Genomic DNA, 24,815 nt, shown 5'->3' with positions numbered 1-24,815 from the left:
TCTTGAAAACGATTGCGAACCACCCCCTTTACCGAATACCTTTAACCCGAACGCTAAATCTGACCTGGTTGAAACAATACGCGGTCCAGCTTGCTCAAGGCTCTCTTATCCTCGCGAAAGCCTAGTTTCTCACTGGGAATATCTTGCGGTAGCACTCCATTCTTGGTTCCGCCCGGGCTCGTACTTTCTTGCCGGTCCGCTTCGGCCTCGTTTTGAGTTTGGTCTGCAGGAGGAACCTTCGTGTTGATATTGTGGACGAGTGCGGTGATAGTGGGCGCCTGACTGGCACTCACAGTTGTGGAACCAGAAGGTTGCGCTCCGGACGGATTCTCTTCATTCTTGCTGTTGGCACCGTTGGTCTGGGTATCGCCTCCATTAGGAGTGGCAGTCAGCCGCGGATCTATTTGTAGCCCAGCGCCAGCATTTTCGTTAGAAACTTCGGGAGCTTGTTGATTTACAGGTGGAGCAGGGCTAGACTGGTACAGCGGCGGAGGAGGTTGGCTGACAGTGTATGTGGGCAGTGGGGATTGGGCCGAGGTGGCTGGTGGTAAAGGAGGAGGCCCCGAAGGCCGGGACTCCGAGTGTCGTAGAGGCCGCTGATCATACGAGGATGGTGGTGCTTGGTTGAGAGGCAAAGGGTGGGGTGAAGGATAGGGCGCCGCGGAATATGCGAGCGGGGGTAAGCCGGGCTGAAGAGCATATGGCTGCAAGTAGTGTCCAGGAGGAGGGGTGTGCATGGGACTGATCGGGTAGATGTACGCTGGATGGGGGATGTAGCCGGGCGGAATGTACGCTTGTGGCGGAGGAGGACGGTGGTATCCTGGGGCGCCTGGAGTCATTATATACCCCGGGGCGCCGATCATGGGTGACCGAGTGACGGCGGGAACGGCTGATTGATCGTTGATCGTCGATTCCGGATACATGCCCTTCGCTGGTTGAATGGAAGCCAGATTGGGATCGGTGCTTGGTTGTCGCAGCACCTGGGAGGTTGGGTGTGACCGGGAGTAATAGCTGATGAGATGCAGATGTTGGCCTTGGGAAGTGGTGATGCTGAAAGACTGCTTCATCAGACCGTCAGGTTTGTAGCGATACCCGTCTGGTCCTTCTTCTCCCTCGCCGGCCTGCGAAGGATCATCTTGAACAGCTTCTGGAGTTTTTGTGCCGGGCCTGGCCGGATTAGTATATGAATTCCCTCCTCTTTTACCCTCCATTTCGCGATAGGTCAAAAAGCTGCCCGAGACGCGGCTTGCGCTCCAGCTCTTTCCATCAGTCCATCTCCGCATTCCCGCCTCTCGCTCATCCCAGACAAAGACCGAACCGGATCTGATTGACTGTCTTTCTTTCTCTGATAGTCTCCGCTGGACTCGAGGGAGTATGCCTAACCTACAAGCCTCAAAGAGGATGATGGCGTCTGTAGGGGTACGGACGAGACCGTTGTATGTCTCCATCGTCTGAGTAATTTGAAAACCTTGTCCAATTTCGTCGAAGGACTCGTTGACCAAGGGGGTTCTGCGCACGGTCGAGTGCTAGTCGTCGGTTTTAGTCCGTTCGGCTCAATCGCGGCGGGCTGAATGCTCTTGCACAGACACCTCAGCTCGCCGCGTCCATTTGTTTGATTGCTCGCGGGTTCCCCTCCTCAGATGCCCGACGCAATTGGGTCTTTGCTTGACCTGCTTTTTTTCTGGGCGCAAACCCGACTGCGCCTCCGCGGCGGTCGCAACACTGAACGGGAAATAGCCCACACACTATAGTTGCTCAAGTGGTTTCGAGCACTGAAGAGAAAGCTGTGCGAAAACTGCTCGATGTTTCGAGAATCGACAAGTGCATCAAAAGGGTCGACGAGACGCCAGAGCGATGCCTCTAATAATGCAAATGCAAAGAGCCGATAGACCAGGGTTTGGAGAGCAGCGTGGAGTCAACTGAGGATCCGGGCGGTGCGCAGTTGGGGCTCGTCAATCGACGTTACGGGGGCCGTGGTCGTGGGAAGATCAGAGGCCGGTACGGCTGGCAGCACCGATTCGTGAGTGCGAGGATGGGAACATGAGAGAAGTGCGAAAAATCACAAGCACAAGAGCAGCAACGCCAGACAAATAGAAGAAGTTCAAGGCGCAGTGTGGGAGGCACTCTGGCCTGTGGGTGGATCCCTTGCTGCCCTTGGTTGGGCCCTTGAGCCCTCGCAAGCCCTGGGCTCACTAGCCTTGGAGGGTACCAACAGTTATGCCACTTCCGCAGCGGGTCAAGCCTGCGCACTAGGCTTATGCTTAACCCAGTGCCCGCAGCAGCTAGCTGGACGCGGGCCAGTGACCGCTATTCATCACAACAGCGTAGCCCATGATCGATCGCTGGGCCTGCAAGCGAGCAGGACGACGTTCCATAGGTACTGAGGGAGGGAGACCCGGTACCTCGACAGCCCGATAGCCGCGGGAGAGCAAGTTTCGCAGACAGTCGATAATTCACCGGAGCAGCAAGGAGAGGGGGTGTATGCGCGTTTCGCCACGGCTTGCTTGCGCTTTGTATCCCAGCACTCATTACCTAGGTCGAGTGCCGAGTTCTATTTTTTTTTTTTTTACTTTTTACCCTCTGCCTGGCCCTGGGATCACGAGATGACCATCCTCGCTCGGTGATCAGCGCTTGCCAACCCAAGGGGAAATTGATCCCAGCTCTTCTTTTGGGTCTGTCTTGGGAATGGCCTCATGTTCCGTTCCAGCCAATGGCAAGCTGGTGGCCTTGCAATTTTCGGGAAGAGCCCAAGTCGCCAACGGAATTATTGTCGTGGCATGACGCCCAAGAACGCACTCGCCCTGGGCAAAAGCCTGAGTCAAAACTAATGCCCCATCAGGGTGGCTTGGCATCTGGGAAGTCCGGAAGCGAAGGGGGAAAGAACATCACGCCCTTTTTGGAGCACGTACTCGGTACCCCGGTACAACCACGCTGCGGTGGAAGATGCTGACACACGGTTTCTCACAATCACAGCCGTACTCGGATCCAGGACGTAGGCTTGGTGCCGAGTTGAAGCAGCAAAACCCGTGGGCAACACTCGACGGCTCTGCGCAGCCAGCCACCTCGGAAACGTGTCGAGATGGGCTGCCGATAAATGCAGACACTTGGCACGGCGCTAGCGAAGACGCCAACAGTCTTGGTTGCTCTTGGCCTTATCTTGGTGTTCTTAGTTTTGACGACCCTCGTTTCAATTTCCAATCTGACTCGCGGCTGGGCGCCTGGGCATCCGTGGGCATCTGCGTAATGCAGTGTCTCGGCGGCCTCCAGGCGGCCTTTAGCCTTTGATCGAATGCTTGGTCCATTTCTGGGCCTCTTGGCCCTCTGGGTCCTTTGCCAATGCGATTCGGTTGCATAAGTCAGTATTCCACTCTTCTTCCTTGGCCTCTTCTCCAGCTGACCGACCGTCGGGTTCAGCTCCGAGTAGCTGTGCTAACTGCTCAGGGGTGGTGATTACAGCAACATCCCCGGGCAAAGGATGCTGATGGCTCTCCCAAGGACCTCAACCTAAGCATAGTTACCTAACTCCGTACCCGGACCAGGAACGCTGGGGCTTCTCCGCTTATGCTTAAGCGTCTTGTTAAGCATGATTCAAGCCACCAAAGTCAAAAGGCGAACGGGTTCCGGATCAATCAGTTTCGGTACTAGCCTGAGAGGCGTTGAGCTTGGCACTTGAGACCGGTAAATCTTCACCGACCAGTGATAAGGAGATTACGTTTTCTTCATTTTCTCTGGGGGTCTGCTGAGCAAAACGACGAAGGGGGCTTGCGCGTACACTTGCGAGATTGGCAGAAAAGTGGAACTCTTTTTCCGTGCCATTATTACGTCTCAGCTTTCGAGCTGACTGCATCTCCTTCGCATCCTTGTTAGATCGATGCTTAACCTCAGGGAGACCATGACAAGAGAATAAGAGAGGAGGATACCTTGACTAGGAGCCCCTTTCGACGAGTATCGGTTCCCATGCTCCCTTCTCGTTACTCCTACCGACCTATTCCGTTGCGAGCAGGCCTATTGCAACCGGAATGGACGTGTCAGAACTGACTACCGTTCTTGCGAGAAAGCGCCGAGCGTTCAATCTGACCTCGAAATACCAGTCGTTGCGCACGCTCCACGTCCTGCTTTGTTTGACATGAGTGTTTTTGAAACCTTTCACCATTCCCTCGTCACTGGAGAAGAACACATGCAAGCAGTTCTAGCCTTCTTTGCCGCTTCATTTCTTCCATCAGAGCAATCCTTCCTGTTGTACAAGGTACTCCGTACAATGCTTTCCCAGCCACAGAGTGACCGATTCGACATTCTTTTTCTTTTCTCGGAAAGTGGAGTATTCTGGGTTTAGGGGTGCCACTCAGCGAGGATGGTCTCTTGGGTGCCATCCTGGTGGTAACTGGCGCAGCGGTAGCGGTGTGGAGAGCAGGAAGCCACGTGGGTGAGCAAAAGACTTCCGAGACAAGCCCCAACGGACGGTGCAATTCTTAGCGCGCAAACTGCTGTTCACAAGCGAGTTGGGCAACTTGGGCAACTTGAATCCCCCAGATCACCCCTATGTAAGCTGTTATTTCTGCTTTTTGACAATGGCAGCCATATTCCAGGACGCCCGGCTCAGCCCATCGATCGCTGAGAAGATATATTCCCCCCTCCCCTCTCCTTCTTCCACTAGAGTTTTGCAGCTCGAGAAAGGATCGTATGATAACCCTCTTAAAGCTTCACTTGTCGTTGTGGACATTGCTGCGGACTCATGTCCGGAGTACGAATGTATATCCTACACATGGGGCGACCAGATATCACCCAATTCCATCAATGTGGATGGAAACGACGTCCCCCTCCGGATGAATTTGGATCAAGCCCTCCGTCGTTTTCGCTCGGCTACAACGCCCAGGCTTCTGTGGGTCGATGCCATTAGCATCAGACAGGATGATTCGAACGAGAAGGCACAACAGGTCAAGATGATCGGCGATATCTTTCAGAACGCCACGAGGGTTCTAGCCTGGCTTGGGGAGCACTCTGATTCGAGCGAGAGTCTCTTCAACACTTCCGAAGAAGCTGCGACTAACCTTTTTGACCGAGACCGTGCCGAGTTCCGGCACAAGTACAACACGCTGGCCGACTTTATGAACCGTCGCTACTGGCACAGAACTTGGATAGTCGCGGAGATTGTTTGTGCCCGCGAGTTACTAATTTGCTGTGCCTCTGACAAGATCGCGTGGGAGCATCTTCTCAAATACAACTTCACCGATGTGATGCGATTCGATCAAGGCTGGACAAGGAAATTGACCAAGTTGGAGGACGCAAGGAATGGCCACAAGTTCGCACATGACCCAGCCCACATATCAGATGTGGAATGGGAGGGGCACCGCGAACTGCAGGGCTATCTCTATGCGACGGAGAACACGGATTGCTTGGAGCGCAGAGACAAGATATTTTCGCTCCGGGCAATCCTGCACAGCACGAGCATGCGCGATGCCATTCGCGTCGACTACACGACGTCGATCCCCCAACTCTGCGCCCAGACGCTGAAAGCCGCCCTTGTGGCTTACGACGACGACCAGAACAACATTGCCGAGTTCTTGCTGTTGTCCTATCAACTCGACAAAAGCCTGCAAATGGCCTTGGAAGAAAGACTCCAAATGGCCGATCTCCTTCTCGATGACCGGGACGGTTTCGAGGCGCCTGCACTGGACATAGTGAGCGACATATTGTCCGATGGAGCCACGGAGAAGTTCTTCGAGATCGAATACGAGCCTTACGACACGGAGTGGAGCTGGGAGCAGAAGAAGGACCACGTCCTTTCGTGGCGCGACAAGGCGCGTCGAAGTGGGAAGTGGCCTTCCACTCCTGTCACAGCGCAAGCCAAGTTCTCCTAGTCCTAGTTCTCGACAGATCCCGCCGTCCAAGATTGGGCCAGAGCCGTCGTTCTGAATGGAGACGAACACTCCGTCCCACAAATGCGCAGAAGGCCTCCTTGAGCGGGTAGGGAATCACGCCAACGAGCGAGACGAGAGGCAGATAGCTGAAGCCGAAGTTCACAAAAGGTACCTAACTGCCTGCCTGCTCCGAACCTACGTTCCTACAAAGGTAAGTATTATGTCCCTCAGTAGTGCTTCAACCCTGCAACTAGCTGCGCGAGGCGCGAAGGGTGCGTTGATATCACGTCCACCGTCGAACGACATCGCAGCGCGACAACGTCAAAAGGACAGGAGTCGAAATTTATTGATCTAGATGATTCCGACCGATGATCAATTCCATTTCATCCCGCTAGGGGACGATCCGAGATCGTGGACCCAACAACAACCTGCTAACGATTGACCAGTGGTAGATGTGTGTCTGGTCCACAGTCCCACATTAAGTTTGTTCCTGCAGCCTCAAGTTCTTCGAATCAAAAAGGACAATAGCTTCTGAAACAAATACGGGACACCGGAACACATCATAACCAGTCCTCATACCTGCACTCCATCCCCCAAGCCGCTGTCCTTACATGTTCTGCTTCCGACGCCTCACCTTGACAGTCGCAGTCAAGGGTGGCACCAAGCTTGTTCCGATCCACTTACTCTCGGGCCTCTCGGTCAAAGGCTCAAACTCATAATTCAGTACTATATACGCTAATAGCAACTTCAACTCGTTCGCCGCAAAAAATCTTCCTGGACAGGCATGCCGTCCGTGTCCAAACGGATGATATGTTGGCGAAGTACTGACGAAGGAGAGATTTGCTTTCCTAATATATTCTTCTGTGATGTTGGCATTAGATTTATCGTTTTCAGTTTCGGGCGACTCTGCTGTCGATGATTCTCGTTCTACGGAGAAACGGAAGGGGTTATATGTCGCGGCATCGGGGTAGTGCTCTGGATCGTTATGGACGCCACTGGTCGGAACAGCGACGCAGCTCCCGTAGGGACAAAATGTGCCGTTGGGAGCAGTGACCCCATCTGGCGCCACGACCTGACGCATTAGCCCGGCGCCCAAGAAGGAGCCAAGTCGAGAGGATTCTCGTAATGTGGAGTCTGTTTTGTACATCTTTGCGAGGCCGGACTTGGTCCAGACGCCATTGTCGGCCGCGATAATGGAGCTGGCTTCTTCGCGGATTTGCTCCAAGTATTTCTTAGATGGGTTGGAGGCGACAAGGTCGAATATGACGTTTGTGATGCTGAACGTCGACGTGTGAATCGCGGCGAAGTTGACGGCGAGCAGCCTTTCGGCGATGATGTCTGGGTCGCGCTCAGCAGGATAAGGGCTTTCCTGAGCTCGACGAATCGACCATTGCAGGAAATCGTTGGGTTCTGGATCGCCGAGTTTCTTCTCTAGGTCCCCATTCTGACCTTCAAGAAGTTTCTGGCGTCGTTCGATCTCGGGCCGGACAAGGCGGCTGAAGCATTTTGTGTGATAGCGGTTCGGTCGCGCTATGAGGACAGCCGCCAGAGGGCGGAGGAAATCAGGAAACAGTTTGAGAAGGGAGGAGGCGATTGGAACAGCAGTTGCGAAACCAATGCCGTGCTCCAAGAGTGCCTTGTTCCGGCATAAAGGCAGGCCGACGAATACGCGATTGCTAGTTCGAGCGATGATGAGCTTGAGGGTCTCGAAGGGACAGATTTCTCTCCACTCGGTCGTGTTGGTGCCCCAAATATCGTCGAATGCAGAGCCTAATTCGTCCATGATGTCCATAGTGAGGGCGCCCAATTGGCGGGTGAGCTCACTTCTGATAGTCTCATGGTGTAGCGGCTTGTCGACGACGACCGGATGAACAAATGTGTAATCAGTCTGTAAGACGTCCTTGTGAGGTTCGTCCGCGCTCAGAACGCTCTCTGGCTGATTGATGATCCAATTGATTGACGATACTGGGAGCACAATTTCGTCCCCGTTCAGTTTTCCAATTATACATGATTGGTTCTTCTTGGAATACTATAGATTGATCAATAGGATAACGCAGAGATAAGCGAAGCCGACTTACCAGGTCATAAGCCTGATGGATTGATTGCTTGTAGTTGACGGTGGAGCGGAATCTGGCACGCAAGGTTGTGAACCATTCGCCCTCTTTGGTGTTGAGCCACGGCAGGTCTGGCAGGCTTGGTTTCGGCTGGCGCCGATGGTATAGAAGCCCTAGCACCACGACGAACACAACGGCCAACAGCTGGGGCCGGAAAAGGTAGTCAATCATGGCTGCAGGTTGATGTGGTAGTTCTTTACGGCTGCAAAGTGCGCTGAGGTTGATGAAGATACTGAGATTCACAAACAATATACGCTGGGTTACACTTCTTTATCCTCCAGCGTATTGTAGCACTCAAGAGTCGTATTTTGAGGTGGGGTGGAGGAATTGTTGGACGGGATCATCAAGCTCTGGCTAGTAATCGAGTGTCTAGAACAGTTGTGAGATGCCAATTTGGACTTTGGGCATCGTTCGGCATTCGACAGAATAGTCTTTTGAGCATGTCAGCACTGCTGACCGAACATGAAGGATTCAAGGTCGCCCACTTTCCCCGTGGAACCTGCCATTCATAGATCACCGGAATGCGGTGAGAGGCGCAGGGGCTTATCGAACCAGAACTCGGGGCGAACAGCAGCCGCATCTGATCTGGAACTGATGGAACGAGATGATTCTAAGCGACCGTTCGTCTTTAGGCTCGGATTGCCCGTTCTGCCGATGGAGGAGGTCCGCTCAACCATGTTTCGACGCATGATTGGTGCTGGGCGGCGTTACAAGGGGTTGAAAGGCTGAAATGCTGGTGAGGATAGCGAGCGATTTACCCGTTTCAAGGAACGTGTTGACGCGGCAGTGAAACGTGTGAGGGCCGATAAAGTGCGTCTCGGAAGCTTCGACGAAGGATCTAGCCACTAGCTCTGAAGCGAGAAGGAGATGAGAGAGATGTCGATCCGACGCCGTGCAACTCCTCTTTCCAGGATTGTTCATTGAGACACGGCTCGACGGGCAAGCGGCGAGGCGAGGCGAACTGAGGCGGTTGATTGTTTTCGAAGTCGGCGCGGAGAAGCGCCGTGATGGGGACCGAGTACGTGGCTGGCCAGTAGTCCTCAGGTAACGCCGGGACAACCTAACAAGTGCTGGGTAGAAGGCCCAGGGTCTCCTACCATAGGTACAGGTGCCTCTCGTAAACTAAGCCCCTCTAAGATGGGTGCGGTGTTGGCACCACTGGGGGGGGGGGGCGGGCCTGCGTGGGCGTTGTTTACCTAAACATTCGGGGACCTGCCACCCTCGGTGGGCACCGCTGGACCCTGCAGCCACAAGTCTGCCGGGTGCCAGCCCCCCTAGCCACAACACCCGCCACAGACGCCAAACGCGTCCCGTAACGAGAGAACACACGCACATCATCCGCCGAAAAAAACCACCCCGCTCGACTGGGTACACAAACAATGGTCTCATTTCGACGCAATTCGAGGAATACTGTCTAGGCGCAGCCTGAACCCCTTCGAGACGAGTCTACCTTGTCGCACGCTCATTGTCATGCCCCCAAAAATCTCATTCCCTCTGCGCTGCCAATGGCAGACCCACGGTTGAACCGCGTTGAGGGCACCTTGACCTCCCTCCTCGAAAGCCTCGTTCCGGCCCTCTCCCCCGAGCAAGATGACACTGATACCGAGTTTCGCATCGATCGCGCCATCCGAAATGCAAAAGCAGCCGTTCTAAATGCAGACGGCAGACTGCCTCCAGATACCAATCAGGCACAAGATTTGATCAAGCGGAAACTGCTGCGAGAGAATGCGTCTCCAGAAAAAGCTGCCAGGTTCAGCAATCTTTACTCCAGACTTCTTGCCATCCCCGTCCTCAACCAAAAATGGGCCATCTTGTACCTCCTCTACAAGCTGTCGGACAACTCCCTCCCTGATGCGCGTCCTCGAAACCCGCTGGCAGACTCGGAGCAACTCGCCAACATCCCGCGGAGACATACCTTGTCTCCAGAGAGCACATTTACGGCGGAGGAGGGGCTAGAAGATGACGAGGAAGAACCACAGTCACCGAAGGTGTCGCTCCGAAAAGCGCGTACTTTTTCAGCTAGATCCAGAAAGCCTAATGACCAAGTCGAAGTTTCCGCAGAGGAGGAAGATCAGCCCCAGGCGCAAGAACCGACCGAGGAAAAACCCGTGGTGCAGAAGCAGGAGCCTCGAGTCATTTACCCTTCGAAATTCGAACTTCTGCGCGATTTACCCTTCAATCTCCAAGGCGTGTCCTCCGCACACCTACAATTCGCAGACAATGGCTCGCTGAAGCTGCCTCCCAGTCTCCCGGTTCCGATTCTTTCGTTGTTGCATGCACTTGCAGAACCTTGTCTGCTCTACCGGGGACTAGCGGAGTATGCTGCAGGCCAAGATGGTGGACTTATTGATCAGAGCCTTCGTTCCGCTATCAACAACGAGCTTCGCTCCTATTTGAGTCTTGTCGCCTCGCTCGAGACGGAGGTTCGACAGGCCTTGGCTACTGTCCAGAATGCTCAAGATCCCAAAGCGGTGCGTCTGACTGGCGTCAGTTTGAAGCGATGTCTGATCTGGACAAGAGAGGCCACCATGGCCCTTCGACTTATGAAACTGATCGTCGAGGACTCGAAACACAAGCGGGGTGGGCAATTGCTATCTCTTATACATAACTTTTCGTCGTCCCATGGTGACCCCTTTGTGGCCTCATTCGCGGAAAAGCTTCTGACACATGTTGCTCGCCCATTTTATGAGATGCTCAGGCATTGGATTTACGATGGCGAATTGACTGACCCGTATCATGAATTCTTCATAACGGAGCCAGATCCTACTTCGCAGCCCCCCGTCGATCATCGACATGTGGCAACTTCCGTTTGGGAAGAGAAATACAAACTCGACTCGGGAATGGTGCCCTCGATCATATCCTACGAGTTCTCCAGAAAGGTTTTCCTTATTGGCAAATCTCTCAACTTCATTCGCAACAATTGTGGAGATTCCGACTGGGTCATTCAATATTCCAAATCAAATTCTAGGTCTCTTGACTATGCCAATACGGCCAACCTCGCGCAGTCAATCGATGTGGCTTACCGAACGACAATGTCGCGGCTGACTCATCTGATGTCGACGAAATTTGGCTTGTTCACGCATCTGACGGCAATCAAGAAGTATATGTTGCTGGCCCAGGGTGACTTCTTTGATCTCCTCATTGAGTCATTAGCTCAGCATCTTGATCGCCCTGTCAATTCAATGTATCGACACAATCTGACGTCGCAACTCGAACATGCCATACGGCATTCTAACGCCCAATATGACGACGCCGAAGTGCTGCGACGATTGGATGCGCGCATGCTTGAGCTGTCGAGTGGAGAAATTGGTTGGGATTGTTTCACTCTCGAATACAAGATCAGTGCGCCCTGTGATGTTGTCATTACTCAATGGGCCAACACGCAGTATCTCAAAATATTCAACCTGCTTTGGAGGATAAAGAGAGTCGAGTACTCCCTCAGCTCAACCTGCAAACGATGCATGACCGGCGGTCGAGGAGTCCTTGCTGCAGTTAGTGACAAGCTGGGCAACGATTGGAAACGGTCAAGATGTGTCGTCGCAGAGATGGTTCATTTTGTCAATCAGCTGCAATATTACCTTCTGTTTGAAGTCATCGAAGCCAGCTGGAAAAAGCTCGAAGAGGCTCTGCACAAGCCCGAAGCTACGCTTGATGATTTGATCGAAGCTCACACAAACTACCTAAACAACATTACGAAAAAGGGTCTGATTGGGCAGCAGAGGCACCTGGTAACCGGCCAACAAGAGGATAGCCTCATCGTCCAAGTCCACCATATCCTGAAATGTATGCTTGCCTATCGGGAAGTCATCGACTCGCTCTACTCGTACAGTGTTGCGGAGTACACTCGACGTCAACAGTTTAGCGCGAAAATAGAGCGACGAACTGCTCAAGGGAAATGGGGTATCACCGAGAAAGACCTCTTTGGTGATTCAAGGGCAAGCACACCAACTTCGGCGGCAGCTGCGGGAGCCTTGAGGGGTGCTCAACTGGTGTTGGAAGAAAATGACTCTTCACTTGCTCCACCAAATGAAAATATAAATATCACGGACGACGAGACCCATCTGAATTCCTTGAGGACACGACAACTGACTCTATCGGCCGATTTTCGATCGCGGCTCAGTATGTTGTTGTATGACTTAGCTCACCAACCGGACGTCGATTTGAGGTTTTTGGGGGTTGTTATGAATTTCAACGAGGTCTACCAACCGGTCAACATCCGACGGCACCAGGCTAGACGGGCTCGAGAGAAGCGAGAACTGGAACGAAAGGCTCGTGAAGCGACAGTCTCTTCTGAGGGCAACATCTCTCTGGAAAAGGACTTGAACAGCTCCACGTCGAAGTCATGAAGTATGCAATGGACCAACACCTTCCCCCCTCATTTCCGGGTGCGGTGACAGAATCCTCAGAGCAGACACGATTAATATACAGCTATCCTGGGAAGAAGATAGGCCATACATGGGAGTCCCACAATGGGGAGATATGGCGCCACTGTTACGGCGAGATCAAACAGAGATCTCTCATGGCTGAGCAGGTGGTGACTCGTACTACCACGCTAGTAACCTAAAATATCGGTCATAACCTCAGTTTTCCGTCTCTGCCATGGAAAACGTCCTCCTGTGCCAGTGTGCAACAGGTTGAAGTGTACTCCTACAGCTGCTGATGCTTCTCCATGCACAAACAGGTGGTAACCTATCACTCGCATCATGTCGTTTCATGCAGTTCTACTCGAACCTTTGCCCAGAATCGCCATGTTGTACAACTCAATAACTGACTTGATCCCTTCAACTCCGTATATCGGCCCCTAAACAAAGTGGCCAGTCTCAGTCACGGCCATGATCTCCTTGCGACGACAAGAGATGTGGTGGTCCTCTGGTTCCGAAAGTATGCTGGGACATTTCCAACGAGCCAGTTGACTTACAAAAGCAAATCACTCTGTGATCGACTACTTGGCGTGTCCTACTTTGACGCATTCACATCCGTAAATTGGGGTGCCCCGGCGTCTGCCTGAGCAGACACTTTTTCCCCCGGAAAGTCGAATCCTGGCTCTGTGCCCTTGTGCTGATGAAATGCCAAGTCAATGAGCCGATGAATGCGGTCTCTCAGCCGCGAATGCCGTCGCATTGGCCATTCTCAAACACGGCTACTTGCAGGAAAATGGGGTTCGACCACTTCTTCGAAGAGGTAGGCGGGCCGAAGGCGAAGAAGGTGCATCCTCGCGTGTTCCTTTTGCGTTTTTGTCCGCATTCGCAGAGTCTATAACGTCGGAGAAAACGGGGTTGGAGAAGAAAGAAGTGTATGGCAATCAGAACCCGGTACAGGTTTTCTTTTTTTTTTTTAAATCCTTCTTTTTTATTACGAGCGGGCCCGGGCCCGAAAGCAAATAAAACGCGTCGAATATGTACCTAGGCATGTATGATGTATCCAGGGATGGACCCTCCGAGGGACCATCAAAATACAGTGCCCCTGACCTGTGCAGTCTTGGTCACGTTGATGTTCTTGATCATGAACATCCATATCAGCGACAATGCCATGATACCCGTGCCTACGGCCAGCATCCTCGCCTGCGCATAGCCGTACGACTCCTGGATGCCCAGCCGCTCAGGCGTGCCGACCGCGTAGCTGAGCTGCGTGTCTAGACTGTTGTATATGTCCTCCAGGTCCGCGGGCGAGGTCGTCGAGGGGAGATTCCGAGCCAGGGCTTTGGCGAACGTGTTTGTCCATATGGCGCCGGAGATAGTGTTGCCTATGGCGCCGCCGACGTTGCCGACTACGTACAGCAGGGCCAGTACGGCGGCGACGTGCTGGTGGTCCGCGGCGGCTAGGATAGCGATCTGCTGGACGATGATGAAGATGCTGCCGCCTACGGCGATAAAGATCTGGCACATGACAATGCATCCTATCCCGGTGTTGGGGCGGCGGAAGTGGATCATCAGCCCTTGCGCGAAGATGTACAGCGGCACCGCGACGAAGAGCAGCCACTTGAAGTAGCCCGTCTTGCGGATCAGGAGGCCCACGAACAGCAGCAGCACCCCCGACACCACGTCGAAGGTGCTGCCCACGTACCCAGCCTCGGCCAGCGACAGGTTGTTGACCACCTGGAGGAACGACGTGAAGTAGCTGTTCCAGCAGTAGTACGAGACCTGGTAGGTGAAGTCGAGCAGACAGGCGCCGATCACGGTCCGGTTGGCGAGGAGGTTGACGTGCAAGAACGGCGCCCTCGCCAGGAATGTCTCGTAGAGTCCGAAGAGGGCGAGCACGACGAAGCCGACGACGATCATCGCAATGATATAGCCCGAGGCCCAGCCTTCGGGGGCCGAGTCGGCAAGGGTAAAGGGCAACAAGAAGACTGTTAGGCCGGCGGCGAAGAGAACTACACCAGGAGCTGTTCAAAAGGAGACAAATGTCAGTTACGGGAACATTTTCCAAAAAAAAAAGGGGAGGGGGCCCCAGTCGCCCAGCTACTTGACGCACCATCAAATTCTTGAATATAATGCCATATGTTCTGCCACAGTGTCCGTCCACTGCTCTTCCGAGAGAGCAAACCCTGTTTCGCGGCTTTTCGCAGATTGAGCTTCAGAATGACGTACAACGGAGCCGCCACGAATGGTAAGATGATAGCAAAGCAGCCGAACCCCCATCGCCAGCTGATGTGATAGTAGAAATCGTCCGAAGCCTTGGGACCAGCGAACGCCGTGATCATGTAAGGCGAAGACGTGAACGCGTACGCCAGGCCTCGGTTCTTCAGCTTGGACGCATCGGCCGTGATCACGTCGACGCTGTATATCAAGCCCCCGAAGCCGATAGAGTAAAACACCTAAGTCTCTCATGTTGTCATCAGCAATGTTGACGTCTTGTTCAAAAGCTTGGGCTTGAGATTCGGATCTTTAGGTGGTCTTATGTACCTGTGCTGCGCAGAAGGTGGAGAGACCGCTGCAGGAAGCCATCAAGACTAAGCCCAGGGTAGCGAAGGCTACCATGAGAAGAAAGCCTTCGGCCCGGCCCCAAATGTCGAGCATCTTGGCCAGTGGAATATAGACTGCCGCACTCATGGAGTTGGAAACAATGTAGATGACGGTCAATAAGGAGTGCATCTCGAAAGAGCTTGTGGCGAAAGGGACCAGGTTATACAGGATCGACGATTGGAACGCATTGACGAAATAAAGTAGGAACATCCTATTGTAAAAGGGTTAGTCAAGGCCATGTTGATGCCGTTGGGGGAACAGAAAGATCACGGAATGATCAGGGACGTACAGAATGAAGACAGCAATGAGAGACTTCTTTGACCAGGTCAAGGTGACAGCCTCGACGTCCTGAACACCTCTTTGGGCAGCTTCATCAGGATTTTCTGCATGGCTTTGCCCATTGCTGCCGCTTGCGGTGGCATTGCCTGCGCTGGCTACTGCTGGATTCTTCTCATTTGCCTCTAGCGAGCTCATGGGTAGAGGAGACTCTGCATCGTCGGTCGTCGTTCGACGGAATCCAGGTCTCAGTCTAGGCAACACCGCCATTTTTCTCGAGATGGAGAACGCACATAAAGGGTAGTAGAGGAAGAGGAAATCAAAAGGAAGAGATAGTACCCGATCCTTATAAACCTAACCTACCTGCCGCCCGCTGGTACCTGTGGATTGAGATATCAATTGGAACAACCAGGTCGCTAGGGTCACGCAGCAAGACCCGCAGATGGGTGTAACGCTGCTGATATTTATGTACCATGAACAGTAGCTCCAACGCATCGGCCATGGAGAAAAGCTTGATCCGATGTCGGGAATCAAGTCCAAAGGGACCTGGGTCTCCTTTGTCTCGACAGAGAATCGAAAGCCTAGGGAAACCGCCAGGTTGTTGCGACTGACCATCGAGCCATCTCCCTCCAAGCTTCACCTGCTCCCTCTAGTCCAGGCTTATCGATTTTGTGGCATGATAAGATTAGATGACAGCTGATTAAATGAATCCGCGCCCCGAAGCAGGCGTCGGTTGGGCTTTTGGTGGATGCCATAGCCGCGTCCGTCGACTTCCTAGCCCGAAGAAAGCGCGTGAAGGTGAAAGTTTTCATCTAATCTGATTGATTAGCTTTTGATCATCGCTCATCGCTTAAGCCACCTACGGCTCGGGGTGGTTGTCAGCACAGGCAGCCTAGGGACGTTTCTGTGGGCAACCAGGGCAAGGGAGGGGCGAATAAAGGCGAGAAGAGAGGTCGGCAAGAGATTCTCCCATGTAGAGAGCTTGTCTTACTGGTGCCACTGGCCACAGAGACCTTGATCTGCTTTGCCCAGCACCGGGTCGTTCTCAGGCTTCGCGACAGACCACACCTTCTCAAATTTGCCCACGTCCTCACCACCTTTGGCGAAGTCCCACTGGCCTCCGCCCTTTGGGTATGCGCCTATCATAGTAAACCCGGAGAGCTCGATGCTCGCCAACGTGTCCTTGACGCTCCCTTCTCCGGCGACCGCATGTCCGTCACCCGGTGTGAGTAACTTGAATTCAGTGACCGGAGAAGCATTGAAAGTCTTGTGCGCGGTACCTGCTGGAAGGATAAATACGTCGCCTGCCCGCGCTGGGACCTCAATGCCGCCCTCCTCCTTGCCGGATCCATGGGTGCTTTCTTCCAGGTCTGAGACTGTGTCCGCAACACCGAATCGGATCGTTGCTGTGCCCGTGAGGACTGCCATGCACTCGTGGACTCCAGAGTGGTAGTGGGATCTCTGTGACGGCCCGTAGCGGAAAATCCATTGCGTTTCCCAGCCGTTTGCGGTGAAGAGGTCGTGGGCTTTGGATGCGAAGCTCTCGTGTGAGGAATCAACAGATGACAGGAGTCCCGGGTAGTGGAGGAGGGGCTGTGGTGAATTGGGAATGAGAGCGGTAGGCGGGAGGTAGTATTTCTTGACTTCAACCATTTCTCCTCTATGCTTGCTCTGTGGTCGTCGGAGGGTCTGGATTTCTCGAGTCAGCAGTAGGAGAAGTTGTGGCAGGTTGGGTTGAAGACGAACAGTTGATCAACTGACGCCAGCATGTTCCCGCAGCTCCCCGCCTCCAGACACGGTGAGGGGAAGATCACAGGCTGGACCGGACTGCATTCGACGACACCATTGCAGGTTCAGTATTCTTTAGCCGTGCCTCTGCCTCTTTCCTGCTCTCGAGAGGTGTTGAGCGCATCTAAGGGGCTTCCTTGCTAGTTCTGACTACAGATTCAGTTCCCACGCGGACATCGCTGGTCAAAACAATAACCCTCCGCACATCCAGTGCCACATTCGCAAGACTCCCTCCCTATTCCTCACCCAGGCGAGCACCAGGACGGCGAGCATCCTGGCTCTGCTCCCACGGAGACACATTACCCACTTCAAAGAAACGCCTCCACCCAAGCCCTTTTCCCTTTCAACATTCCCAATTTATCCATAAATCGGTGCCACACCAAGACTGAACACGCATAACAGTAGCACATCCTTCCGGAAGTACCATTCCTCACGTCGTTTGCTTAAGGACATATGTCTCTTCTTGTGCTTGTGCCTTGTCGTATCTGTAAAGAACCCACCAGGCATGAATGATACCTGGCACCCACCACAGAATACACAAGCAAATGTTGATGATGAAGTTTGCGTCGAATCCCGTCTTCAGAAATACCGCCAATGGAGGCAGGAAGAGGGCAAGGATATATAGGCAGACGTCGGACGCTGATAGTGAGAGGCGACTCATATTTTTTGTTGGTTCTTGTTCTTGGTCTTGTACTGGTTTCCCAATTTCTGGTTCAAATAGTGGATAGTCGTTTGTTTGTTTTTTAAGTTAAGCTGCTGCAAGGGCCTAGATATCGATCCCCATCACCAAAAGAAACATACGAGATATAATAAATCGAGTCGAAAATGCTCGTTGATGTTGTTCAGTCACGCCTCGATGACCGAGGATCATTCGATGCTCACGAGACCCACTTACCCCGGATACGGCTGCACGAGATTGCAGAATACAGTACATGGCAAGGCTGGCTCCCTCTAGAAGCATATCGCGATTCCATTGAGGGAGTTTCATGGCGGAGAGGGAATTGTTGGAATGCGCAAGACATCATGTGCCGCTGCCAAGCTTGCATCAGGTGATGGCTTAATCGAGGTTCCACACGCGTGATGATTCCTAAGGAAGACAGAAAGGTGGAAGTGGTTTTTGAAAGTGGTGTGCCTTGAAATCTAGCATGTTTAATGGTTAATGGTCCCTGACAGCAGTGCTGGAGGTTGATTATTAGTGGGTTGGCTGAGCATTATCTTCCATGGCGCTTGTACCAAGTACTTGTACTTGTCAAGACTTGTACAAGTACAACCAGGTTGGGGGGGTGCTCTTGGCAAGGCTGCCCGACAGCCTCGTTCGCTGGAGAGGTGCTCGCTTCCACTTTGTTGCATGCGAACAGCTTTATGTACAGATCTCTCGCGCCGACACTATTGCCTTCGACAACTATGCTCGCCGCTCAATAATTTTCCTTTTAGCCATCAGGCACATATTCTGCAACGTTGCAGGCAAGATCTGAGCGCGCAGATCCTCGAGATAATGCCCATCAAGCCTCTCACATTCAAAGGCGACAAGAAGCCCAAAAAGCGCAAGCACCGTCACGACGAAGACGTCGACGACCCCCAAGTCGCCGTCGCCGGCAATAAGTACACAGCCGATCCCTCCGACGATGACTCCTGGACCACCCCCGACGCCCCCAGCGACCTCTCTGGCCCCGTCCTGCTTGTCCTCCCCACCAGTCCCCCCACCGCTCTCGCTGCCGATGCGCACGGCAACGTCTTTGCCTCAACGCTTGAGAACATCGTCGAGGGCGTCGCGGAGACGGCGGAGCCTCATGACGTAAGACAGGTCTGGGTCGCGAGCTCCATCGCGGGCATGGGAAAGGGCGAGATGAGCTTCAAGGGAAGTCACGGGGGGTATCTTAGTTGTGACTCTGTGGGGGTGCTGGGCGCGAAGAGGGAGGCCAGAGGCGTCGAGGAGGGATTCATCGTGGAATCTGTAGAGGATGATAGCGCTGGAGATGGGAAGACAAGGTGGAGGCTAAGGACCGCCGCATCGAAACCGGAACAGGGAGAGAAAGGAAGGCGGTATCTCTGCGCTCTCACAGAGACGAAACCGACAAACGCAAAATCAATCAACATCTCACTGCGCGGGGATGGTGAGGCGTCATCGGACTCGACCTATCTCATTTTAAAAATGCAGGCTCGCTTTAAGCCGCGGATACAGCAGACCAAAGAGACGAAAGCAAGGGAAAAGGTTAGTCGGAGGGAGCTCGAGCAAGCCGTCGGTCGGAGATTAGAGGATGACGAAGTGAAGCGATTGAAAAGGGCAAAGAAGGAAGGGAATTTCTACGAGGAGGTCCTGGACGTCAGGGTGAAAGGGAAGCATGACAAGTTCGCCAGTTGAGAGACATCGTTGATTCAATCACAAATCCGACCGACCTAAGCTACCACGAACTTTGCGCATTCGGAACCAACCGGACGCTTGCCAGAACTTCATACACATGGACATTCATTAACCGTTCCCCCCCCCACGACCGTCCCATCATATATCGACGCACGTACCGCCTGGTTGCTAACCTAAACCTTGTGGAAACGCCAGTCGCTATGCATCAAACCCACTCCAAGGGTATATGGCCCAAACATCGTCATCTCTTAAAGACTAGGAAACAAGCGGCCTGCGATCCGGCGCCCTAAAGGATGATTAGTGACTGTTTTCTCCTCATTCGAGATCGGTTCGAGGACTTACAAAGAGGTCTTGATTCCTCAGCAGTCCGACCTTCATCAGCCCGCTGTTCGTAACTGCGAGCTTCTCTTCGCACCAGTCGCTCGCGCAGCCACGCTCTCCTAGCAGCCACACCCTGAGCTCGAATATCGGCAGGAATATCGGCAGGAATTTCGTCTTCCACGGTATTTCGCCTGCGAGCGAGTGGTCCATCCATGCTTGCGACCGTAGTCCTTGCCTGATCCACGGGAATCTGAGGAGACACCATCGGTATCGAAATGCTCCGAACAGAGCGGCCGGTTATTGCAAGGATCGGGGCGGGAAGTCGATGCATATGGGAGGCCACCGATGACTCTTCTGCTGCACTAGAGCGCTGCCGCATCCTCCGCATCAGTCTTTCTCGCCTCACCATGAGGTTTGTGACCTGGACGGGACAGTATCCTGGTGGTAGTGATGATTTCTTGCATAGTGGACATAATGAGCTATTGTCGCGGAGGAAGGGATCAATGCATTCTGGATGAAAGATATGATTACAAGGCAGCTCGCGAACAGTGGTCTCTCCGCTGACGAAATCGTCGAGACAGATCGGACAAGTCGACTGGGAGAAGGCGACAGGGTGGACCACAACTGCCGGGGCGATTGCGCTCTCGACGTCCTTCGCATCCACTTGCGCCGATTTTTCGACTTCAGGGTGGGCTGTATCGACCGTTTCAGGCTCGACAGCCTCGTTCGACCTGTCGCCATTGATTTCATCCGGTTCCGTCTTAGTATTGTAAGTGTACTTTGGCATTTTGTCCAGCAGCTCTTGTGGCACTTGGAGCCTCTTGATCCCTAGAGCCTCGAGATCAACTTCTCCATTTGCCACGCGCCGCTGGAGGATGCGTCGTTGTCTTCGTTGGATCATGTGCATGACGATCGATGTCATCAAGACCACGGCCAGCAGGATCGCCAGGACGATGATCAGAAATACCCATAGCGAAGGGATGCCGGTGGTGGAGTTGACATCCATTCTCGCATACAGCCTGATAGTGTCGTTAGGGTTGTATATCTGGACCAACTCGCTGCCAAACGGAACCTCTGACATGTTCCCTGAATACAGTGCTAGCTCATTGAGAAGAAAAGATCCAAGCATCCCAGGTAGGGCATAAACTGGATAGTCGTTTGTGGACTTCCATTGCCCACCATCATGAAGAGTCCAGGAGCGATCGCTGACGGGAGGAGGTTGTTCATTCGAATTGCCCGGTTGAAAGAATATAGCCCCTCGGACCTGATCGGACCGCATGGCGGAGAGGTAAGAGATCACACACTCTGGCTCCGTCCATGGAGCCAACGCAATCAATGGGTAATCGCCTGGAGGTAGTTGGGCCCGTGTCGTGGCATTGGCCGGAATCAGGGATCTAGTGGAGTTGTCACAGGGACTGGAGGGCGGAAGGGCGGGAGAATATAGCAAGCCTTGTATGACATCGTAATGGTGCGGATTGCTGGGAGACAGGGTGCGGATGAGACCCGACGCTCTCAGTGCAAACCCAAAAGATTCCTTTCCAGTATTAGCAGATCATGTTTTGAAAGCTCTTGTGCGCTGTCTTGAATGTTTCATACATTGACAATGCGGGCTCCATTGGAGGGGTCATATTGTGGGTTGGGTAACACAATCGCAACGACGCCGAAGTCCTGTGCGGCTGTGCACCGGGTCAGCACCTATTCTCTTGTGAGACGAGAACATAAAGGTCGCACTCACACATGGCTGTTTAGATTGCCCGAAGCAAATGATTGCCACAGACTGCGAGGAAACGATTGCGCAGGCTCAATCGGCCGGGAACATGACTTGGGATGTGCGACAGGAACAACGGGACACTGTGCTCCGGAAAACACGGATGGGACTAGAGAGAGACTTGCGAGATCCGGATGACGCACGCATCGAGGTCATCAAGTTCGTGAGAGGGAGTGATTGCGACCTCTTCGGAGCGGGAGAAGATGAGGAAGCGAAAATGTGAGAGGATGTGACGACGAGGACGAGAGATTTGAAGACGGACTTCAACAACCTCGACCTCGACTCTTTGACCCTCGACGATCTGCGGACTTTGGACGATGCCAATGCGGTGATGCAGGCGGCGGCCCAGTTGCGCTGCGCCTCTAAGTCCTCCAAGACTGCCAGGAGCGCCCAGCCTCTTGAGATTTGTCTCAGCACCATGCAGCTTTTTCTGGGGCTGGGTTTCTGTGAGTGGGCGCTGGGGGGGGGACCTTGAGATCCGGCTGGTTTCCTCGCTAAATGTTTATTTCGGAGGGGGAGAGGGCCTGTAGCCTACCTCGATAGGGCTGGTGCGGCCTATGTAGCTTGGGCCGATTAGCAGGCTGCAGGCAGGCTATTCCTCTTCAGAAGAATCCGATCCGTCCTCCGTATTAACTTACTAATACTGGGTACAGAGGTCCCTCGTACTGTGCAGGTCATATTGCCTTCAAGGTGGGAAGCGGCATGTTAGCCGACAGCGCGCTTGGCATTCACCTGCGGCCGAGTCTCAACGTCAGTCGGATGATAGCAAGTGTTGAAAGTTGGTAAAGGAGACAGCGTCGTATCACAACACCCTCAATCCATTGGCTCTCAGTGGCGGCTCTCGTCAGTTTCGCGTCAGAAGAGTCGCAAATCCCCCTTCGAGAATCCTGAGACACGTCTCTATGATGGAGAGATCAAGCCCCCCCACGCCACTCTGATCAATGTCCCTCGTCCACCACCATCGACAATTCAACACATCGTTCCGCAATGCCTCCCTTACCAGGCGCCAGTAAGAAGAAAAACCGAGATGGGCGACGGTCTCGAAGTAGGAACACCACGCCGAGCTCGGTTCTCAGTGCTGGGACTGCCCCGCTTGGACCGACGTCGACCCCTCTTCTCGAGCTGGAAGTGTCTAAACTCCTGGTGTCCCCCAAGCCGAATTATGCAGAGATCATAGACCATCTGGAGACCCATGGCTCTAAACTGGAGCCCAAGTCGCTGCACGACATCATCGATCAGTTGAAGCATCTCAGTGAATCAGCCGAAAAACGCGCCGAATCATGTGAGAAAGCCATTCGGCTCATTCATGACCAGAAGAAAAATGCGGAAGCAGACCAGCAAGATCGCGACCGCCAGGCTGAGCAGGCTCGCCGGGCAAAGGCGCGCAAAGAGGAAGCGCACTCACAGAAGAATCCCAAGGCAAAGAAACGCAAAGATCGACCCGAGACTTTTGACAACGTCGAGATCAAGAAGGAAGGTATGTCGCTTGCCCATCCAGTGCCTCTTTTGAATTCTATATCCATTTCAATCTTGGCGATGGTCCGGCAAACCTCCTCTGTTGAATTGATAAAGGTCCTCTGAGGACCTGGACTGCGACAAGAGTTCACTAACGACATATGCCCAGATGAACCTTCAAAGACGAAACTGTCCCGTGCCACACCCGGGCCTTCGGACAGTCCTTCTCCTTCAAAGAAGACCAAGCTCAGTCCTGGGACTTCATCACTGTCAGAAGTCGCGGATTCTCCAGACGCTGCAGCTGCCAGCGCGCACGCCTCACCAACCAAGTCCGACGTGTCCATGTCAGATGCTGAAGACAGCCGCGTTGTTCACGGTCAGCCGCCCATGCCTCAACAAGGTTTCTTCCCCGACCCTCTGGCGCCGGACCCCGTCATCTACCACATTCGGAAAGTGACACCTGGCATGTCAGACGAGGAGAAGAAGGCGATCTACAGTGTCACTGCGTATCCGACAAAGGACCTAAGTGATCAAGTCGCCGGCACCCCACCTGACAAAGACTTCAGCAATGCGAAGCCTACCAATCAAGTCGCTGCCAACACATTCCTTACCTATGTGGAACCATTTGTCCGGCCGCTCACGGAAGAGGATATTGCATGGTTGCGCGAACGAGTAAGTCCTGGAGAACAAAAGCGGAGGAAGATGTCGCTAATTTGGCGCAGGGTGATCGAACAACACCCTTTCTCGCAGTACCCCGTGGCAAGCGTTCGTACCAGGAGATCTGGGCAGAAGAAGATTCGGGTACAATCTCCGTTGAGAATGGCAACGAAAAACTACCCTGGAATCATCCAAGGGGAAACGTGGAACAAATCAACGATGAAAATGTCGCGACGGATCAGATTTCGACTGGACCATTGGCGAGCCGGCTTCTGTCTCTTCTCAAGTTTGAGCACCGATCACCGCCGAATGATACCAATGCCACAGGTGACTTGAATTCTTTTATGGCTGATGGCAATGATACTATGGACTTGGATGGGCTCACAAACGGCCATGACACTTCTGAGAAGCCGCTGCCTCCTGCAACGGCTGTCGCCGACCAGGCCCCTGCGAAAGCCTCCACCTCCCAGCGCCTGGACTACATTCAAAGTGAGGAACGAATCAAAGGCGAGCTCCGACATCTTGGACTCCTGGGGCAAGACGAAAATCCTGATTATGATGCTCACCATGATGATGACATTAGCGAGAGGTTGCGTCTGCTGCAGGGAGAATTGCGTCGCGTGATGGTTGTCAACGGGGCCCGCAAATCACGTCTGCTGGATCTCGCCAAAGAACGGCTGGCGTTTCAGGAGTACAGCACTATTCATGAAGATCTTGACAGCCAAGTCCAACAAGCCTATCTTAAGCGAACTCGCACGTTGGGAAAGACAAAGAAGGGAGGCCCAGGAGCCAACAAACCACGACCAGGCAGCCATGGCGTGGGCGGACCTGGAACAGCAATGAATGTCAACAGAGCCAGAGACATTGGTGACTCAGCTCGGATGCTTATGGATCGGAGAAAGCGATGGGAGAATTGCATCGGACCCGTCTTCAAGGACATGAATCATGGCATTCCACCTCAGGGCAGTACTTTATGGGATCCAAAGATCATGGAAGCTTATGAAAAAGCCGAGATGGAAGCCCTTGAAGAAGAAGCAGATTGAGACAAAGGGACTCGAGCTCTTTTTCTATTCTTGCGGGAAATCGCAGACGACGAGACAAGCGTGATTATCATTTAAACGGTCACGAGGCATCACGTGTGTCATCACGTGATAGCACTCGTTACAACGATGGCAAGACGACAGCGCTATTGAAGGGTTGACTGGCTTGGATTGGCCCTGCGTTCACTGTCAGCAGTTTTGCTTCTTGAACGCT

General features: G+C 53.4%; 9 protein-coding genes across 9 annotated transcripts; 4 read left to right on the top strand and 5 right to left on the bottom strand.

The window, feature by feature from the left end:
* Positions 1–53: 53 nt before the first annotated feature.
* Positions 54–1,448, bottom strand: A1O5_02964 (uncharacterized protein; the record flags this gene model as incomplete). The annotated part of the gene is made up of 1 exon (XM_007743577.1): positions 54–1,448. One exon carries the CDS (start codon positions 1,446–1,448, stop codon positions 54–56), a length of 1,395 nt encoding a protein of 464 aa, XP_007741767.1.
* A 3,120-nt stretch (positions 1,449–4,568) lies between these two features.
* Positions 4,569–5,858, top strand: A1O5_02963 (uncharacterized protein; the record flags this gene model as incomplete). The annotated part of the gene is made up of 1 exon (XM_007743576.1): positions 4,569–5,858. One exon carries the CDS (start codon positions 4,569–4,571, stop codon positions 5,856–5,858), a length of 1,290 nt encoding a protein of 429 aa, XP_007741766.1.
* A 607-nt stretch (positions 5,859–6,465) lies between these two features.
* On the bottom strand, positions 6,466–8,143 carry A1O5_02962 (uncharacterized protein; the record flags this gene model as incomplete). Its single annotated transcript, XM_007743575.1, has 2 exons — positions 6,466–7,887; positions 7,937–8,143. The coding sequence occupies 2 exons, from the start codon at positions 8,141–8,143 to the stop codon at positions 6,466–6,468; spliced, it is 1,629 nt and encodes a 542-aa protein (XP_007741765.1).
* Positions 8,144–9,477: 1,334 nt separating this feature from the next.
* On the top strand, positions 9,478–12,318 carry A1O5_02961 (uncharacterized protein; the record flags this gene model as incomplete). Its single annotated transcript, XM_007743574.1, has 1 exon — positions 9,478–12,318. One exon carries the CDS (start codon positions 9,478–9,480, stop codon positions 12,316–12,318), a length of 2,841 nt encoding a protein of 946 aa, XP_007741764.1.
* A 1,101-nt stretch (positions 12,319–13,419) lies between these two features.
* Positions 13,420–15,480, bottom strand: A1O5_02960 (uncharacterized protein; the record flags this gene model as incomplete). Its single annotated transcript, XM_007743573.1, has 4 exons — positions 13,420–14,354; positions 14,444–14,786; positions 14,875–15,145; positions 15,224–15,480. 4 exons carry the CDS (start codon positions 15,478–15,480, stop codon positions 13,420–13,422), a joined length of 1,806 nt encoding a protein of 601 aa, XP_007741763.1.
* A 717-nt stretch (positions 15,481–16,197) lies between these two features.
* A1O5_02959 (uncharacterized protein) lies at positions 16,198–16,863 on the bottom strand (the record flags this gene model as incomplete). Its single annotated transcript, XM_007743572.1, has 1 exon — positions 16,198–16,863. The coding sequence occupies one exon, from the start codon at positions 16,861–16,863 to the stop codon at positions 16,198–16,200; it is 666 nt and encodes a 221-aa protein (XP_007741762.1).
* A 1,630-nt stretch (positions 16,864–18,493) lies between these two features.
* On the top strand, positions 18,494–19,360 carry A1O5_02958 (uncharacterized protein; the record flags this gene model as incomplete). The annotated part of the gene is made up of 1 exon (XM_007743571.1): positions 18,494–19,360. One exon carries the CDS (start codon positions 18,494–18,496, stop codon positions 19,358–19,360), a length of 867 nt encoding a protein of 288 aa, XP_007741761.1.
* A 248-nt stretch (positions 19,361–19,608) lies between these two features.
* On the bottom strand, positions 19,609–21,420 carry A1O5_02957 (uncharacterized protein; the record flags this gene model as incomplete). The annotated part of the gene is made up of 4 exons (XM_007743570.1): positions 19,609–19,646; positions 19,703–21,215; positions 21,278–21,357; positions 21,417–21,420. The coding sequence occupies 4 exons, from the start codon at positions 21,418–21,420 to the stop codon at positions 19,609–19,611; spliced, it is 1,635 nt and encodes a 544-aa protein (XP_007741760.1).
* A 1,016-nt stretch (positions 21,421–22,436) lies between these two features.
* On the top strand, positions 22,437–24,604 carry A1O5_02956 (transcriptional adapter 3; the record flags this gene model as incomplete). Its single annotated transcript, XM_007743569.1, has 3 exons — positions 22,437–22,926; positions 23,074–23,576; positions 23,627–24,604. 3 exons carry the CDS (start codon positions 22,437–22,439, stop codon positions 24,602–24,604), a joined length of 1,971 nt encoding a protein of 656 aa, XP_007741759.1.
* Between the last annotated feature and the right edge of the window lie 211 nt (positions 24,605–24,815).

This window comes from Cladophialophora psammophila (genome assembly GCF_000585535.1).
Source record: "Cladophialophora psammophila CBS 110553 chromosome Unknown aczJe-supercont1.4, whole genome shotgun sequence".
In the NCBI taxonomy this organism is placed as follows: Eukaryota; Fungi; Ascomycota; class Eurotiomycetes; order Chaetothyriales; family Herpotrichiellaceae; genus Cladophialophora; species Cladophialophora psammophila.
This window is presented reverse-complemented; position numbering and strand designations above follow the sequence as displayed.